Below are 16,399 nucleotides of genomic sequence, written 5' to 3'. Positions count from 1 at the left end.
CCAGGGGAATCCAAAGCCCTCTTCTGACCTCTGTGGCATTGCCCAACACAGGGTGCACTCACATACATGCAGGCAATACACTCATACACATAAAATTAAAAACATTTTTTTTTGTCTTTTTGAGACAGGGTCTCCTTGTAGTCCCAGCTGACCTGAACTCACTATGTTGACCTGGCTGACATTGAACTCACAATGATCTGCCTGCCTCTGCCTCCCGAATGCTGGGATTAAAGGCGTGCGCCACCAAGCCCGGCAATAAAATATTTTAAAATTTAAAACAAAAACAATTTTTATGGGCTGGAGAGATGGCTCAACAGTTAAGAACACTGGTTGTTCTTGCAGAAGACCCGGATTCAAATCCCAGCACCCACATGGCAGCTAACAATTGTCTGTAACTCCAGTCCCAGGGAATCCAACAGCCTCTTCTGACCTTCACCGGCATTGCATGACAGGGGCCCACGTACCTACATGCAGGCAAGACAAGCATACTCATAAAATAAAAATAATAAAAGTTTTTAATAAGGGGCTGGAGAAATGGCTCAGTGGTTAAGACCACCGACTGCTCTTGCAGAGGACCCAGGTTTGATTCCCAGCACCCACAAAGCGGCTATGAGCTGTCCTTAACTTCAGTTCCAGGGGACTCCGAAGCCCTCTTCTGACCTCTGCAGCATTGCACGACATGGGTGCACTCACATACATGCAGGCAATACACTCATACACATAAAAATAATAAAATACTAAAAAATAAAAATAGCCGGGCGTGCTGGCGCACATCTTTAATCCCAGCACTTGAGAGGCATGATGGTGCATGCCTTTACTCCCAGCACTGGGGAGGCAGAGGCAGGCGGATCTCTGTGAGTTCAAGGCCAGCCTGGTCTACATAGTGAGTTCCAGGCCAGCTAAGGTTACAGAGAGACCCTGTCTCAAAAAGACAAAAAAAAAATTAAAACAATTTTTATGGCAGATCTGGCTTTGGTAGGCTAAGGCTGAGATCCTAGCAGACAGCCTGAGAGGGTGGGTTCCAACCTCCATCGGTGTAGCAGCTGTGATCTCAGCAGACTGCCAGAGTACCAGGTTCTGGCCTCCTTCTGGCATAGGGGCTGAGAATGCTGGGGACTGCCTGAGAGCACTGGATCCTGCCTCCATGTGGGGAGAAGAGTTATTCATTTTGGGAGTCTTAGATAGACCCACTGAAGGGGTACAGTTGCCTCACCTTGCAGGTCCCTGTTCAGCATGGAAGAAGCCAGAGCAGTCTGTGTCCTGATTCCCTATCCAAAAGTTGGGTAAACTCTTCAGAGGATGGTGTGATAATAGGAGGTAAGAATTTGCTAGGCAGTTAGGGTAAAAAGACCCCAAAGAGCGAGGTGTGGTGGTGCACGCCTTTAATCCCAGCACTCGGGAGGCAGAGGCAGGTGGATCTCGGTGAGTTCAAGGCCAGCCTGGTCTACATAGTGAGTTCCAGAACAGCTGGGGCTACAGGGAGACCCTATCTCAAAAAGACCAAAAAAAAAAAAAAAAAAAAAAAAAACCTTAAATAGACTTAATAAATCTTGGCTTGCAGATGGTAAAATAAGCCAAGTGATTAAAGCCCAGAAGACTGCTAAACCAGGAAAAAAAAAAGGCCTATCAAAGCAATAACTCATGATGCCTTAATTTCTGCCATCTTTTACCTGCCTTTCCCCTGACACTTCCATCCATTCCCCTTTGTACCTTTGAGACAAATTGTGACTGAAGACAGACTAATAAAACATTTAAAGGCAAAAAACTATTTTTATGTGTATGAATATATTGCCTCTATGTGTATAACTACACCTGTGTTGTACACTGCCCACAAAGGTCAGAAGAGGGTATCAGATCCCCTGGAACTGGAGTTAGGAATGGTTGTTAGCCACCTTGTGGGTGCTGGGAATCAAACTCAGGTCTTTGCAAGAGCATTCCATACTCTTAACCGCTGAACCATCTCTCCAGACCCTCATTTTCTTTTTGTGAGACAGGGTCTCACTTATGTAAACCAGGTTGGCCTCTTAATTTGCTTCCATCCTGCCTCTGGCTGTCAAGAGCTGTGATTACTATTACATATCACCACACTTTTATTGTCCTGTCATAGTGTATGGGACAGCTACATGACATCATTGGTGGTGTTACCCTTCATCACTTGGTTAAGGCAAAATCTTCAGGTTTCTCCACTTTAAGTTTCTGATTTATCTTTGAATAAGTAAGTCTAGCTCGCCCTTAAGGGTGAAATATGGGGAGAGGTAAGAATTAGCCCTACCTCCTCGATAGAAGTCTCTACATTCACATGTGTTAAGCAATATGCTGTCTTTGAGATCTATTTTTATTATTTTTATGTGTATAAGTGCATTGCCTCCATGTGTGTAAGTGCACCTGTGCCATGCAATGCCCACGGAGGTCAGAAGAGGGCATCAGAACTGGAGTTATGGACAGTTGTTAGCTGCCATGTGGTTGCTGGGAGTCAAACCCAGGTCCTCTCCAAGAGCAGTCAGTGCTCTTAACTGCTGAGCCATCTCTCCAGCTCCTTGAGGTTTTTTGTTTTGTTTTGTTTTGTTTGGTCTTTTTGAGACAGGGTCTCCCTGTAGCCCCAACTGGCCTGGAACTTGATATGTAGACTAGGCTGGCCTTGAACTCAAAGAGATCCACCTACTTCTGCCTCCCAAGTGCTGGGATTAAAGGTGTGTGCCACCATGCCCAGCAAGATTTATTTTTATGAATTTCAAATAGTCTGACATCTCTCCATCCAGAACAATCTGAGTAGAAGTATTTGAGGATGCTGTGAGCATGAAGAGCCTGACTATTGAACATGCCACCTCCTGCAGGGATTAAATGGGAGGTAGTTTAGGAAGAGCCGCTGGTTAGACTTGTCTTCTCCTGCCCCAGGTAGGCAATGCCAATGGCCATCATTGGGTGGAAACCAGTGAACCATCATGGACGTCCAGACCACAGAGTGGCTAGGGTCCTGCACCACAGTTTTGGGAGAATCACCAGGGCCAAGTTCTGCTGAGAAGGGAGTTTGCTGCCTCCTACCTTCAAGCCCAGAGGAATCACCAAACCTGTGGTGAAAGGGCATCACAGGGCTCAGTAACTCCCCTTCTGTCAGAACCACTGGTATAGAAAATGGCCTAAGCAGGAAGTCTCTCAGCAACTTGTCTTTCCAACTCTTGGATTTGTTTAGGCTTTGGGACTTATAAACAGCCTCCTTTTCCCCATCCTCCCCTATTGGCTAAGATAGTGGGCACTTCTTTGGGACTCACTTTGTGGTAGACATCAAACTTTACTCAATATTTTATAAGTTTTCCTGAGAGAACATTATGGTTTTAAAATATCTGTTCATTGGGCTGGAGAGATGGCTCAGTCTTACAGTCTCTGCCTGCACCTGCACACATGTGAACATACCCACATACTCAGTATGTAGACCAGGCTGGACTTGATTTCGCAGAGCTCTCCTCTACCTCCCAATTTGCTGGGATTAAAGGCATGTGCCACCATGCCTAGCTTATTTAAAACTTTTTTAAAGTCTGGAAATATCTGTTCAATTTATCTTTTTTGCAGTGCTGGGGATTGGACCCATGGCCTTTCATACACCAGTCAAGCACTCTGTCACTGAGCCAAACGCCAAGGCTAAAATAGCTATTCAAATAATAAATTATGTACTTCACAGGGTGGGGCTGTAGTCAACCATGCCGTGCTTTTTTTTTTTTTTAAGATGTGTGTGTTTTGTCTGCATTTATATATGTGCACTACATGCATGCCTGGTGCCCAAAGAGGCCAGAAGAGGGTGTCAGATCCCTTGGAACTGGAGGTATAGGTAGTTGTGAGACTCCATGTGGGTGCTGGGAATTGACCTGGTCCTCTACAAGAGCAGCCAGTGCTCTCAAGCTCCCCATACCATGCTTTTACATTTATTATGTGTTTTGGGAGGAGACCTCTCATGTACCACAGCTCATGTGTGGAGGTCAGAGGATGTGTTCATGGAGTGGATTCTCTACTATGTGGTGTTTCAGGGATCTAACTCAGATCAGGCTTGGCAGCCCCCACCTGCCCCATGCATACTTTTGTTACTATGTTGACCTTAGAGGGCAATGGCCTGGTCCCGCCTTCATTCTCTTTTGCCCTGTCTTATCTCAGCAGAGTCACTGCTATGAAAATCACTTGTGAGATGGATATGAATATGAAGGTCGGAGAGGTAAACTTGTAACTTACATGCCCAAGGCAGGAGCCTAGATTTCTTAGGTGAATATATTAGGTAAGGGGCATCATGGAATGTCCTGTCAGGAGATGGCCTAGGAGTCTACCAGCAACTCTGATTTAAGCAGGCTTCTACTTTGAGCTGAGAGGCCTTTGAGCTGGGAGGGATAGGGATAGAGAAATAGAGGGGCGACAAGACTGGACGTGAGGAGGGCATGGGCACATACAGGAAACAGGAAGCCCTGTGTACAAGTGTGTGAGAACAGAGGACATAGGTAGCAGATGGCCCAAGCCAAGCTTCAGTCTGGCTCTGATTCTTCTAAGTGGGATGGGCTAGTCCCAGGAGGTATAGAAAGCCCACCCTAGTTATGGCTCCCATATTTTTTAGGGGGTCCGTGTAAAAGAATACAAAGAGAAACAGAGACATAATCCATAACCTACCTTGGGTACTATATATATTAAATTCAATCAAAAACACGCTTTTAAAAATATCAAGTCAAAAAACCAACCATCAGAAACACTGCAAAGTAACAGATTATTAGAACCCATGCTCTCAGCTCAAATGAGATAGAATGGAAATTAAAAAGGATGTGCTAATTCAGGTTCTGCCAACCCTTTGGAAAGTGTGGCCATGATAACCACTGTGGCTGCTCAAATCAACTTTCCCTACTCTATTTGGTATTTAAAAGAGGTCATCAAGTTGTAGTCCTCTTCCAAGTCCAGAATAGTCTCAACAATATTCTGATCATCAAACGCCTGCTTGAGGCTGCCAGGGTCAACGTCCAAAGCCTTTTGAGGGCTCTCATCCATAAGCAGGGCCCAGGCTTCCTCCTTGAAGGGTGAATCTTGGCAGCGGCCACACACACGGTTCAATTCGTTTTCAAATTCCAGTTTTCCGGCCAGCTCTTCAATAGTTTGGATACTTGTATGGTCTTAAAGAAAAGAGCATTCAGCTTTATAATTCTAATGAAGTTTCTGAAAACATTTCACGTATAAATTAAAAACCACAAAACTTAGCCAGGCATGGTGGCGCACGCCTTTAATCCCAGCACTTGGGAGGCAGAGGCAGGCGGATCTCTGTGAGTTCAAGGCCAGCCTGGTCTACTTAGTTCCAGGACACCTGGGGCTACAGGAAGACCCTGTCTCAAAAAGACCAAAAAACAAACAAAAAAAAACTTACATTGCTCAGTGGAAGAGCCTTTGCTTAGCATGTGCAAAACCCTATGCTCTAGCTTTGCAGGCCAATATATCCCTCAGTTAAGGAACTGTTGGTCCACGGTACAATAACCACAGTACAAGCAAGCAAACACACACATGCACACATACCATAAAATTCCTTGGGCTGGAGAAATGGCTCAGTGGTTAAGAGCACTGACTGCTCTTGCAGAGAACCCAGGTTCAATTCCCAGCACCCACATGACAGCTACAAACCGTCCTTAACTCCAGTTCCAAGAGAATCCGAAGCCCTCTTCTGACATTTCATGACACGGGTGCACTCACATACATGCAGGTAATACACTCATACACATAAAATAATATTTTTTAAAAAATTCCTGCCCTAGGACAGACAAGCTACCAAAATGAGCACCAAAGGAAGGTGAGCTTGAGGCCCTCCTTTTAGGCCCCAACTATCTGTCCATTCCCAAGGAAGATGCAAACGGGAAGATATACCCATGCTTATTCTGACTCTCACAGAACTCCTTGACCTTCAGGGATGATAAGACATGAAAAACAGGGTCTTTAGGGTACTCAAAATGCTGGTTAGGACTAAGAAAATTACAGACAGAAGCAGTGATAACTTCAAGTCTACCTCCTGGGGCTACCAGAGACAGTCCTCTAATGTTCCAGACTGAAGGGTTTGGGGGCCAAAGGTAAGAGCCACCCTTCATCAGGTCTCTCTCTTGTGCTTTACAACCTGGAGAGCCATGCATGCCAACAGCCTCAGACAATCTTCGATCTGTTGCATCCACAGTTGGTCCATTGTGCAGTATGAGTAATTTAAAAGTAGGATGCACATAGTCCAAGTACAGATTTGTACAGAAATGTCTGGCCAAGTGTAGTGGAACACACCTTTAATCCCAGCAACTTGGGAGGCAGTGGCAGGTGAATTTCATTGAAATCAAGGTCAGACTGTGTAGTGAGTTCCAGGGAGACCCTGTCTCAAAAAGACCAAAAAAATAAAACAATAAAATAAAATAAAATAAATTAAAAAAAAAAAAAAAAGAAAAACGGGGTTGGAGAAATGGCTTAGCAGTTAGGAGCACTACTGCACTTCCAGAGAACCAGAGTTTAGTTCTCAACACCCACGCTGGGTGCTCAGAGACCAGGGGATCTGATGCCTCTGGTCTCTGAGGGCACCTGGGGCCTCATGTGCACATACCCCAACACAGACAAATATACATGCACATACTTAAAAGTAATAAACAGCATGGTGGCGCACACCTTTATTCCCAGCACTTGGGAGGCAGAGGCGGGTGGATCTCTGAGTTCAAGGCTAGCCTGGTCTATTTTTTTTTTTTTTAATCTTTTTGAGACGGTCTCCCTGTAGTCCCAGCTGACCTGAATTATGTAGACCAGGCTGGCCTTGAACTCACAATGATCCGCCTGCCTCTGCCTCCTAAGTGCTGGGATCAAAGGCATGCGCCATCATGCTCAGCTAATCTTTTTTAAAAAAATTTTTTTAGGCCAGGCATAGTGGCACACACCTTTAATCCCAGCACTTGGGAGGCAGAGGCAGGTGGATCTCTGTGAGTTCAAGGCCAGCCTGGTCTACATAGCAGAGTTCCAGGACAGTAAGTTCCAGGACAACATTATGAAATGATCTGATGTGTGACCTCACCTGGTTACTAGTTCTGTGAAGGCAAGGGCAGGATTTGATTATTTCACTGTTCTGTACAGAGTCTGCTGTGAGCAAAACAAATTTACTAAATAAATGTGAGGTTTTTTGTTTTGTTTTCCACTGAAGATGTGCTGACTCCTGGCCTATGTGAAAGGCTAAGGAAAGAATGGCCCGACTTGCTTTACTTACCAATCATATCAAGCAGATCCTTTGTGACCTCTGGACTAGAACTGCTGAGCATCACATTTGAGTCATCTTTTAAATCTCTCTCCATATCTTTCCTGTAGTCTCCAGGTTGGGGTGGAAGGAGATGATGGGGAATTAGATACTCTTAAGGAAATTATTGAAGTGGCATGGGAAGGGAGAGGCACACAGGGACTCACCCTGCCTGGAACTTGGAACTTGCGACTGTGACCACGGGAAGTTTAAAGTTGGAATGACAGGTTTTTTGGTGGTTTTTTTTTTTTTTTTTTTTTTTTTTTAGATAAGTGTCTCACTATGTAGCCCTGGCTGGCCTGAAACTCACTATGTAGACACAACTAAACTCAAACTCACAGTATCTTCAAGTATCTACTTGCCTCTGCTTCCTGAGTGTGCTGGGATTAAAGGTTTACACAGCCATGTCGTTACAATACAAAAAATTTGGCTGGGCATGGTGATCCACTACACCTTTAATTCCAGCACTTGGGAGGCAGAGGCAGGCAGATCTCTAGGGGTTTGAAGCCAGCCTGTTCTACATAGTGAGCTCCAGGCCAGCTGGGGCTACAGGAGACCCTGCCTTAAAAAAAAAAAAATTGAAAAATAAAAATAAAATAAAATACAAAAGTTACTGATGACGGGCTAGAGAAATGGCTCAGCTCTTACAGAGGACCCACCCACAGGCTCAGTTCCCAGCATCTACATGGCAGCTCACAACCACTTCCAGGAATTTGATGCCCTCTTTGGACTCCATAGGTACCTGAATTCATGTGCACAGAGATACACAAATAAAAATAATCCTTAAATTTACTGGCATAGCTGGGCGTGGTAGCATGCACCTTTAATCCCAGCACTTGGGAGGCAGAGGCAGGAGGATCTCTGTGAGTTCAAGGCCAGTCAGGTCTACATAGCGAGTTCCAGGCCAGCTGGAGCTACAGGGAGATGCTGTCTCAAAAAAAAAAAAAATTTTACTGGTAACTGTAAATTGTCATTTATCCTGTGAGAATAATCAGAAACTGCTAAATCAGTGAAATTGGCATAGCTTCACGAGTCATCCCCATTATAGGCTACATTAATGTTTATGAAATCAACATATATATTTGTGGGGTTGAACCAGTAAATAAACAGCTCCTCTATTCCCTGACTTTGGGATAGCCAAGATGGCCAGACTTTGAAGTTGACCACATACAATCATTTCTGCTCCAAGTCAAGGTGCATGGAATGAGGGATTCTAAAGCTATTTACAAGGTCTAAGCACCAGGTGTGGTAGCACAGGCCTTTAATCTCAACATTCCAGAAGCAGAGGCAAGTGACTATGAGTTCAAAGCCAGCGTGGTCTACATAGTAAGTCTGTCTCAAAAAATCAAGCAAACAGCCTGGTGAGATGGCGCAGTGGTTAAGAGCACCTACTGCTCTTGAAGAGGACACAGGTTTGATTTACAGCACCTACATAGAGGCTAACAACCATCTGTAACTCCAGTTCCAGGGAATCAGTCACTCTCTTTTGGCCTCTGTGGGCATTTCTCGACATGGGTGCACTTATATACATGCAGGCAAAACCTTCATACACGTAAAAAATTTTTAAATAAAAAAAAAACATAAAAACTGACAACAAAAAAAGAAGTCTAAGAGAGTCTTAGAATCTGAGAGGTTAGAAGGGCTCAGGCATGGACTTATGTGGGCAAAGTAGGGTATTAAAGGCCACAATGCCTATGTTCAAACACAAAAAAATGGAGTGGAGCCAGGCATGGTGGTACATGCCTTTAATCCCAGCACTTGGCAGGCGGATCTCTGTGAGTTTGAGGCCAGCCTGGTCTACATAGCGAGTTCCAAGCCAGCAGAGGCCACAGGGAGACCTTGTCTCAAAAAGACCAAAAAAAAAAAAGGAACAAAGTTGTTTTTTAAAACAGGTAACTGCAGGACTGGTAGCTCATGCCTCCACTAGGGAGGTTGAGAGTCATCCTCAGCTACATAAGGAGTTCAAAGTCAGCTGGTTTATGTGAGACTATCTTCAAAAAAAAGTTGGTGAGGGGCTGGAGAGATGGCTCAGCAGTTAAGAACACTGGCTGTTCTTGCAGAAGACCCGGGTTGGAATCCCAGCACCCACACGGCAGCTAACAACTGTCTGTAACTCCAGTTTCAGTGGATCTGACAGCTGCTTCTGTCCTCCGTGGGCACTGCACCACACGGGTGCACTTACCTACATGCAGGCAATACATGCATACACATAAAAATATTTTTTTTAAAAAAAGTTGGTGAAATTACTTAACCAGTAAAAGCACTAGCCATGGCCATACAAGCTTGAGTTTGAGTCCTGAAATCCATGGTAGAGAGAACTCTCATTAGGGTTGTCCTCTGACCTACCTCCACATGTGGTGCTGTTATGTGTCTGCATCACACATTATAAACACATACAACAAAACAAAAACCCAAATATAAAAAATGTGCTTAGGTTGTAGCTCAGTGGTAGAGTGCTAGTCTAACATGCATGAGGCCCTGGGTTCAATCCTCAGCATCACACAAAAAATAAGGAAGAAAAGAAAGGCTGGGTGTGGTAGCCCCTTTTATCCCAATACTTAAAGACAGTTCCAGGCCAGACAGGGATACATAGTGAGTCCCTTTGTAAAAAATAAACAAATAATAAAATAGCCAGTTGTGGTGGTGCACAATGGTAGGATATGCTGAAGAGGCAGAGGCAGGATCATTTGAGGCCAGCCTGAGCTTCACATTTGCTGGGTGTGGTGGCTCATACCTTTAATCCCAGCACTTGGGAGGCACAGGCAGGTGGGATCTCTATGAGTTCAAGGTCAGCCTGGTCTACATATTAATGTATAAATAATAATATATATTTTTTAAATTTTAAGTTAAAAATCAGGTTATTTAATACTACCCTTTTGGGTAATGCAAAGTAGTTTCCATGACTGATCTGACATGTAGGGTTGACAACTATATCTTTCAACTCAAAGACATATAATAAAATACTGTTAGCTGGGCCAGATTCTGAAAAGAATTAGGTCTGGGGAGGCAAGCAGAGTCAAGAATCAAATATGAGATCTTCAACTATTTTTTTTTTCAGCAATAAAACTCACCCTAATTGTAGCTATTAAACTACCAAATTAGAATCACCTTAAACTTTCTTTCCTCCAGTTTTCCCCATCTTCTGGAGCTCTCCAAAACTGTCTTTCAAGTGCCAAAATGGAAGAATGCATCAATACGTTTTCCTTGCTGGTCAGAGGTTTTCTTTTGGGGTATAAAGAGTGTGGTTTTGCATTAACTGAGACATGGTGTGGTGCAAAGGCCGGGTTCTCATTCTCAGGCGCACAGGGGGCACCAGGAGCACCAAGGGTACAAGTGGCGAAAGGGCTTCTGCAGAGGAGCCTGTGCGCCGGCAGCGAGGACGGTGTGTCCGGCCACGGCTGGGCTGTACACTCCTGGGAATGCCGGACTCCCTCAAAGGCTCGTTCAATGGCTGCAGTCAGCTCCTTTCGGCATCTTCGTAATTTTTCAGACATTTCCCTAAAAGCGACCATGCCTTTTATTATGTAAGGATCGGAAATGAAGAGCACAGTCAGAACGTAACTGATTTCCTCCAGCGTGACTTCTGCGACTCACATCCTCCCTGAGGAGTGGGGCCGCCATTCTAGTGGACCCAGCTCCGCCCAGGGAGGATCCAGCTTCACAGGCGGCGGGAGCCACCCTGCCTGGCTTCCCCAGCCTACCCTGCCCCACCATCAGGCTGCTGCCTGCCCCACACTCCGGCCAGCCTGGACTGGACCGGCCCACCAGACACGCCCACCACGCCCTCACCAGTAACAGCGGCAGGCTCGGCAGGCCCAACGGTCACTGCTGGAAATGGTCCCTGCTGGAAACGAGCAACCCCAACCCCGCCCACTAGGTTAAAGGTCAGCCTAGGGCCTGCCCACCAGGAGAGACAGAGGTGGCCCTATGGTGTGGGGCCTCGGGACTGAGAGTTCCAGCGGGCAGGGTTGGGGTGAAAACCGGGTCTAGGGGAGGCCTATTGTGGAAAAAGGTACATCAATGTTCATTAGAGTGTCTTGGGGGCTGGCACTTCCACCATGTTCTGGATGCCACACACTGCACCCAGTTTATCACTGGACTTCATTTAAGGAATAAAGAATAAAAGTTCCACATAGATTAGGTCTCTGTTTATCAAGGACAGAGGGGGACATAAAAAAATTATAGGTTCCATGGGAGGTTGAGGCACACTCAATCACAACACAGTCAGTTCATTTCATAATGGGAAGGAAGGCTGGAAATTCCAAGTGAACAGAGAAGACAAACAAATGGGCTTCAGTGTCTTAATTTCTAGAAAACTATAAGAAGCCATCTCAGTGAACAGCAAAGAATAGGGGACATCAAGTTTACTCCAGGCTTGGTTTACTGTAGCCAGACTGCTGGGGTGACCAGTATGGGCACCAGAACTCCAAACCCAGGAGTTCAGAGCAGACCTACAGGTGGGTCTTCATGGCTACACCATAATCATCTGGTGTTCCTCCCCATTCTTTGGAATCCATAAGACATACTCTGCTGGGCACCACACCACACCCCACCTGTCGTTTCAGCTCCACAGGTTTGTTTTACCACCTGTTTAAAGGAAAAGTAATTCAGCTCTTAACATAATCCTTCTGCGAAAACGGTCTTTTTTTCTCTTCTCATAAAAGAAGGTAATTTCCTCATCTGGTTTTGAGATTGAGCATGAACAGTCTTCAAGAGTGCCAAACACATTCTTCTAGGGAATGACAGTGCTGCTGTGGATGGCAGGGTCACCAGTCAACATCAGTTGGTGTCCATGCTGCAAGCCTCATCATCTCCTAAACCCTGCTGGGAGCTGCTCAGCCTCACACCTCCATCAGAAGAACCCGGGAAACTGCTGAGTGAAGGTGCACTGGAACACTCATCATCCCGACGTTGATAGAACAACACGTAAGCTGCTTTTGTCTAAAACACAAGAGATGCAAAGTCTAGTCTCTGCTGACAAAAATCACCCACTTGCTCCAGCTTTTCTCTCACCTATAACCTATAATCCCAGTGGGGATGGAGGAGCTCGAGCTTGGGAGGACTGCTCCATATTCAATGTCAGCCTGTAATAGGTACTTAGTTCCAGGCTAGCCTGGGCTTCAGAGTGAAACACTGTCTCAAAAAAAAAAAAAAAAATCTAGCCAGGTGTAGTGGCACATGCCTTTAATCCCAGCACTTGGGAGGTAGAGGCAGGCAGATCTCTGTGAGTTCAAGACCAGCCTGGTCTACATAGTGAGTTCTAGGCTAGCTGGGACTACAGGGAGACCCTTTCTCAAAAAAAAAAAAAAAAACACAGAAAAAATCATTCTTGAGCTGGGTGTGGTGGGATAAATCTGTAATCCAACCACTTACAAAGAGGCAGAAGCAGGATTATCCTAAATTTGAGGCCAGCAGGCTGTAGTGTTGGCTTATTGGCTAAGAGCACTGAATACTCTTGCAGAGGGTGCAGGTTCAATTCCTAGCACCCACATGGTGGTTCACAACAGTCCTAACTCCAGTTCCAGGGGATGGATCTGACATCCTCTTCTGACCTCCATGGGCACTGCACAACATGGGTGCACTTACACACAAGCAGGCAATACACCACTCATACACATAAAATAAAAATAATAAAATATTTTAAAAGTTTGAGGCCAGCTTGGTCTACCTAGTGAGTTTCAGACTAGCTAGGGCTACATGGGAAGCCCTATCTGAATAAAGAAATAACTTACTACATTTAAACAACCATCCACTCTGAGGGATCTCCCACCTTGCCCTGCAGATCCATACCCAGTAGCAGCTTCATAAAGGCCCTTTCACTGTGGGCTACCTCCTGCACCCGAATATGGCTGTGGAGAAATGCTAGTCAACTAGGACAAAGCACCTTGAGCAAAATTGAGCTTCTCCATTAGGAAAGATCTTAGAACTAGCAGGCAACCCCACACCCAGATCCCCTTCAGATGATGGGAGAACCTTCTCAGCTTTATTTGTTAAAGCAACAGAAAGTATCAGGTATCCCAGCAGTGTTACTCACCACTATCTGATCCTCGGAGGCCAGGGATACATTGCTATCATCAAAGTAGTACCATTTCCTGTTCAGTTTGTTCTTCGCATATGCAGTGTCTGCCAAGTGACAAAAAAAAATGTTTTAATGGCTGCCAGAAAAATTAATCTGGTTACTTTATTAGGCTAGTACTAAATACACAAACAGGTTAGCTGGGACTACATGGTTAAGACCTTGGCTCAAAACATTAACAAATATCACTACTACCAAAAAAGAAATAAAATATACGCACACACATATATAAACAATTTATAATTTAACAACTGAAAGATTGTCTTTTTTCTAATCTATACCCCTCAGAGAAGCTCTAAAGGGTAAGAGCAGAGTTGTCAGAGATAAAGGTTTTCCTTTTTTTTTTTTATCTTTTTGAGACAGGGTCTCCCTGTAGCCCCAGATGGCCTGGAACTCACTATGTATACTAGGCTGGCCTTGAACTCAGAGATCCCACTGCCTCTGCCTCCCAAGTGCTGGGACTAAAGGCGTGTGCCACCACGCATGGCTTGGTTTTCACCTTTTTACTTTATTTATTGACAGGGTCTTCCTGTAGCTAGCCTAGAACATGCTGGGATTAAAGAGTGTACTACCACATCTGACCCTAATCTTTGTGGGCACATGTACTGGCACATGCATGTAGGTATCAGAGGAGAACTTTGCGGTTCTGTCCTTCTACCTTTATGTGGGTACTAGGAATCGAACTCAGATCTCTAAGCTTGTGCAGCAAGTGCCATTATCTGCTGTGCAATGGCCCTAGCATCTATTTTATTTATTTTTATTTTATGTGTGTTGAGTGTATTGCCTGCTTATATGTAAGTGTATCCATGTCCTGCAGTGGCCACAGAGGTCAGAAAGGGTATCTGATTTTTGGAAACTAGAGTTACAGATGGTTGTTAGCTGCCATGTGGGTGCTGGGATTTGAACCTTGGTCTTCTGTAAGAGCAACCTGTGCTCAAATCTGCTGAGCCTTCTCTCCAGCCCTTCTAGTATGTATTTTTTTAATATTCATTATTTTTATGTGAGTGTATTGCCTGCATGTAGGTAAGTGCACCCATGTCATGCAATGCCCATAGAGGACGGAAGAGGCTGTCGGATGCCTGGGACTGGAGTTACAGACAGTTGTTAGCTGCCATGTGGGTGCTTGGATTTGAGCCTGGGTCTTCTGCAAGAACAGTCAGTGTTCTTAACTGCTGAGCCATCTCTCCAGTCCCTCTAGTATCTATTTTAATGGCTATTTAAGGCTGGGACTATAGCTCAATAGAGAACTTGTCTGGGTTCTTTTTTTTTTTTTTGGTCTTTTTGAGACAGGGTCTCCCTGTAGCCCCAGCTGTCCTGGAACTCACTATGTAGACCAGGCTGGCTTTGAACTCACAGAGATCCGCCTGCCTCTGCCTCCCGAGTGCTGGGATTAAAGGAGTGCACCGCCACGCCCTGCTGTTGTCTGGTCTGAGTTCTTTAATCAGCACCCCAAGCATACAAAAATGGCTATGAGCAGTAATCCAGTGCTATAGAGGGACCCATAAAAGGAGCTGATACTTCTAAGATTTAAAGAAAACAGTAACAGATGGCTGCAATCTTCAGCAGAAGGTACTAGGTGCCTCTGGATTCAATAGGAAATCTTGGTTAGGGTAACATTGGCCATTTGGGTTTGCAGAACTGGGATGCAGAGTTTGTGAATAAGAAGACTTAAATTTCTTTTATCTAAAATTATGAATTAAGAGCTTGTGGCTGGTGGGCTGGAGATGCAGCTCAGTAGCAGACTGCTTATCTAGAATGTCCAAGAACTCACACATAAAAAAAAAAAAAAAAAAAAAAAAAAAAAAAAACCTTAGTTACTTGCAAATACTACGCTGGGCCTGATGGCCCTTGCTTCTAATCCTAGCATTTGAGAGGCTGAGGCAGGAGGATTACTGAGGGTACCATGATAACCAGGGGTATACAGAAAAATCCTGTCATAAACAACACAGCTATAAAACAATAAAAAAAAAAACTCTAACAAAATGTTTCATTAAAGTGAACCTACATGTTATAGAAACTGTAGAAAATAGGGGAAAAAAGATATTTAACATTTTATTTTCTTATTTTTACTTTATGCATGTAAGTGTTCTGCCTGTATACATGTATATCTGTGTATCTGGTGTGTGCAGTGCCCACAGAGGCCAGAATAGGGTAATGGAGCTGCCATTAGGTGTTGGACCAAACCTAGGTCCTCTGTAAGAGTAGCCAGTGCTCTTTAATTGCTTAATCATCTCTCCAGCCTCAAGATTAACATTTTTGCTGGATATAGTGGTGTATATCTAATAATCACAGCACATAAGAGGCTGAGGTAGTAAGAGTATGAGTTCAAGGCCACCATGGGCTAAATACCTGGCAAGTTCCAAGCCAACCTGGGCTTCATAATGAGATCCTGTCTCAAAAAAAAAAAAAAACGAAAACTATAGGGTGAAGAGATGACTCAGTGGTTAAGAGCACTGGCTGCTCTTGCAGAGGACCTGGGTTCAGTTCCCAGCACCCACGTGGCAGCTAACAACTATCTCTAACTCCAGTTCAAGGGGGTCTGATGCCCTCTTCTGGCTTTGTATGACAGGGGTGCATTTATACACATGTAGGCAAAATACTCATATACATAAAAATAAAAGAATGAATAGCTAAACTGGGCATAAGTGGCTCACACCTTTAATCCCAGCATTTGGGAGGCAGAGGCAGGCAGATCTCTGTGAGATCAAGGCCAGCTTGCTTCCACAGTAAGTTCCAGGCCAGCTGGACAAGGGAGTCTTTGTCTAGAAAAGAGGAAAAAAGAAGGGTAATTAATTTTAGTTTTTTTTTCTGAGCTCACCAGGCTATGATACATACAATCCTCTATAATAATATAAATTTGTGTAGCTGTTTTCAATAGGGGCCACTTCCCTATTATTTACTTTATTTTGAAACAGCTATGAACTCTTTGATCAATACCTGGACAGTAGAGTAAGTTGTTGCTCACCCACACTGTTACTAATGTCACTGTTATAAACAGGTGAGTATTTTTGTACATGAGGTGTTGTCAAGTCATTGCCTTAGGACAGATTCCCAGAGGTAAATTA

The 16,399-nt window shown here is 44.6% G+C and overlaps 2 protein-coding genes across 7 annotated transcripts in view; both read right to left on the bottom strand.

The window, feature by feature from the left end:
* Positions 1-4,832: 4,832 nt before the first annotated feature.
* Positions 4,833-11,189, bottom strand: CUNH3orf62 (chromosome unknown C3orf62 homolog). 2 transcript variants are annotated; one of them, XM_029556132.1, is made up of 4 exons: positions 11,048-11,189; positions 10,367-10,756; positions 7,232-7,323; positions 4,833-5,135 (listed from the first exon to the last, which is right to left on the bottom strand). In XM_029556132.1, the coding sequence occupies exons 2-4, from the start codon at positions 10,750-10,752 to the stop codon at positions 4,870-4,872; spliced, it is 744 nt and encodes a 247-aa protein (XP_029411992.1). In that variant the 5' UTR covers positions 10,753-10,756; positions 11,048-11,189; the 3' UTR covers positions 4,833-4,869. The 2 variants fall into 2 exon arrangements, with proteins under 2 accessions (XP_029411992.1, XP_008851413.2); XM_008853191.3 differs by having other exon boundaries at positions 10,367-11,189.
* Positions 11,190-11,340: 151 nt separating this feature from the next.
* The window catches only part of Usp4 (ubiquitin specific peptidase 4), a 47,189-nt gene continuing 42,130 nt past the window's right edge, over positions 11,341-16,399 (bottom strand). For 4 of the 5 annotated variants that reach the window (XM_017803202.2, XM_008853189.3, XM_017803203.2 and 1 more), the window contains 2 exons: positions 13,293-13,381; positions 11,392-12,199 (listed from right to left, as the gene is read on the bottom strand). In XM_017803202.2, the coding sequence (XP_017658691.1) occupies positions 12,038-12,199; positions 13,293-13,381 (251 nt within the window). In that variant the 3' untranslated portion in view covers positions 11,392-12,037. Of the gene's footprint in view, positions 12,200-13,292; positions 13,382-16,399 lie in introns of all 5 variants that reach the window. The other variant, XM_017803204.2, reaches the window with a different exon arrangement.

The sequence above is a fragment of the Nannospalax galili genome, unplaced genomic scaffold (genome assembly GCF_000622305.1).
Source record: "Nannospalax galili isolate Female #2095 unplaced genomic scaffold, S.galili_v1.0 scaffold786, whole genome shotgun sequence".
Classification (NCBI taxonomy): domain Eukaryota; kingdom Metazoa; phylum Chordata; class Mammalia; order Rodentia; family Spalacidae; genus Nannospalax; species Nannospalax galili.
The sequence above is the reverse complement of the archived record's forward strand: the minus strand, read 5'-3'. Positions and strand labels throughout refer to the sequence as shown.

What these genes read in the sequence shown, in the direction of transcription:
- CUNH3orf62 (XM_008853191.3), bottom strand. Translation starts at nt 10,770, where the DNA reads ATGGTCGCTTTTAGGGAAATGTCTGAAAAATTACGAAGATGCCGAAAG. An exon ending in TGGAGGAAAGAAAGTTTAAG is followed by an intron (nt 7,324 to 10,366) that starts GTGATTCTAATT and finishes TGGAGACTACAG; the next exon opens with GAAAGATATGGAGAGAGATT. An exon ending in GGATCTGCTTGATATGATTG is followed by an intron (nt 5,136 to 7,231) that starts GTAAGTAAAGCA and finishes CTTTTCTTTAAG; the next exon opens with ACCATACAAGTATCCAAACT.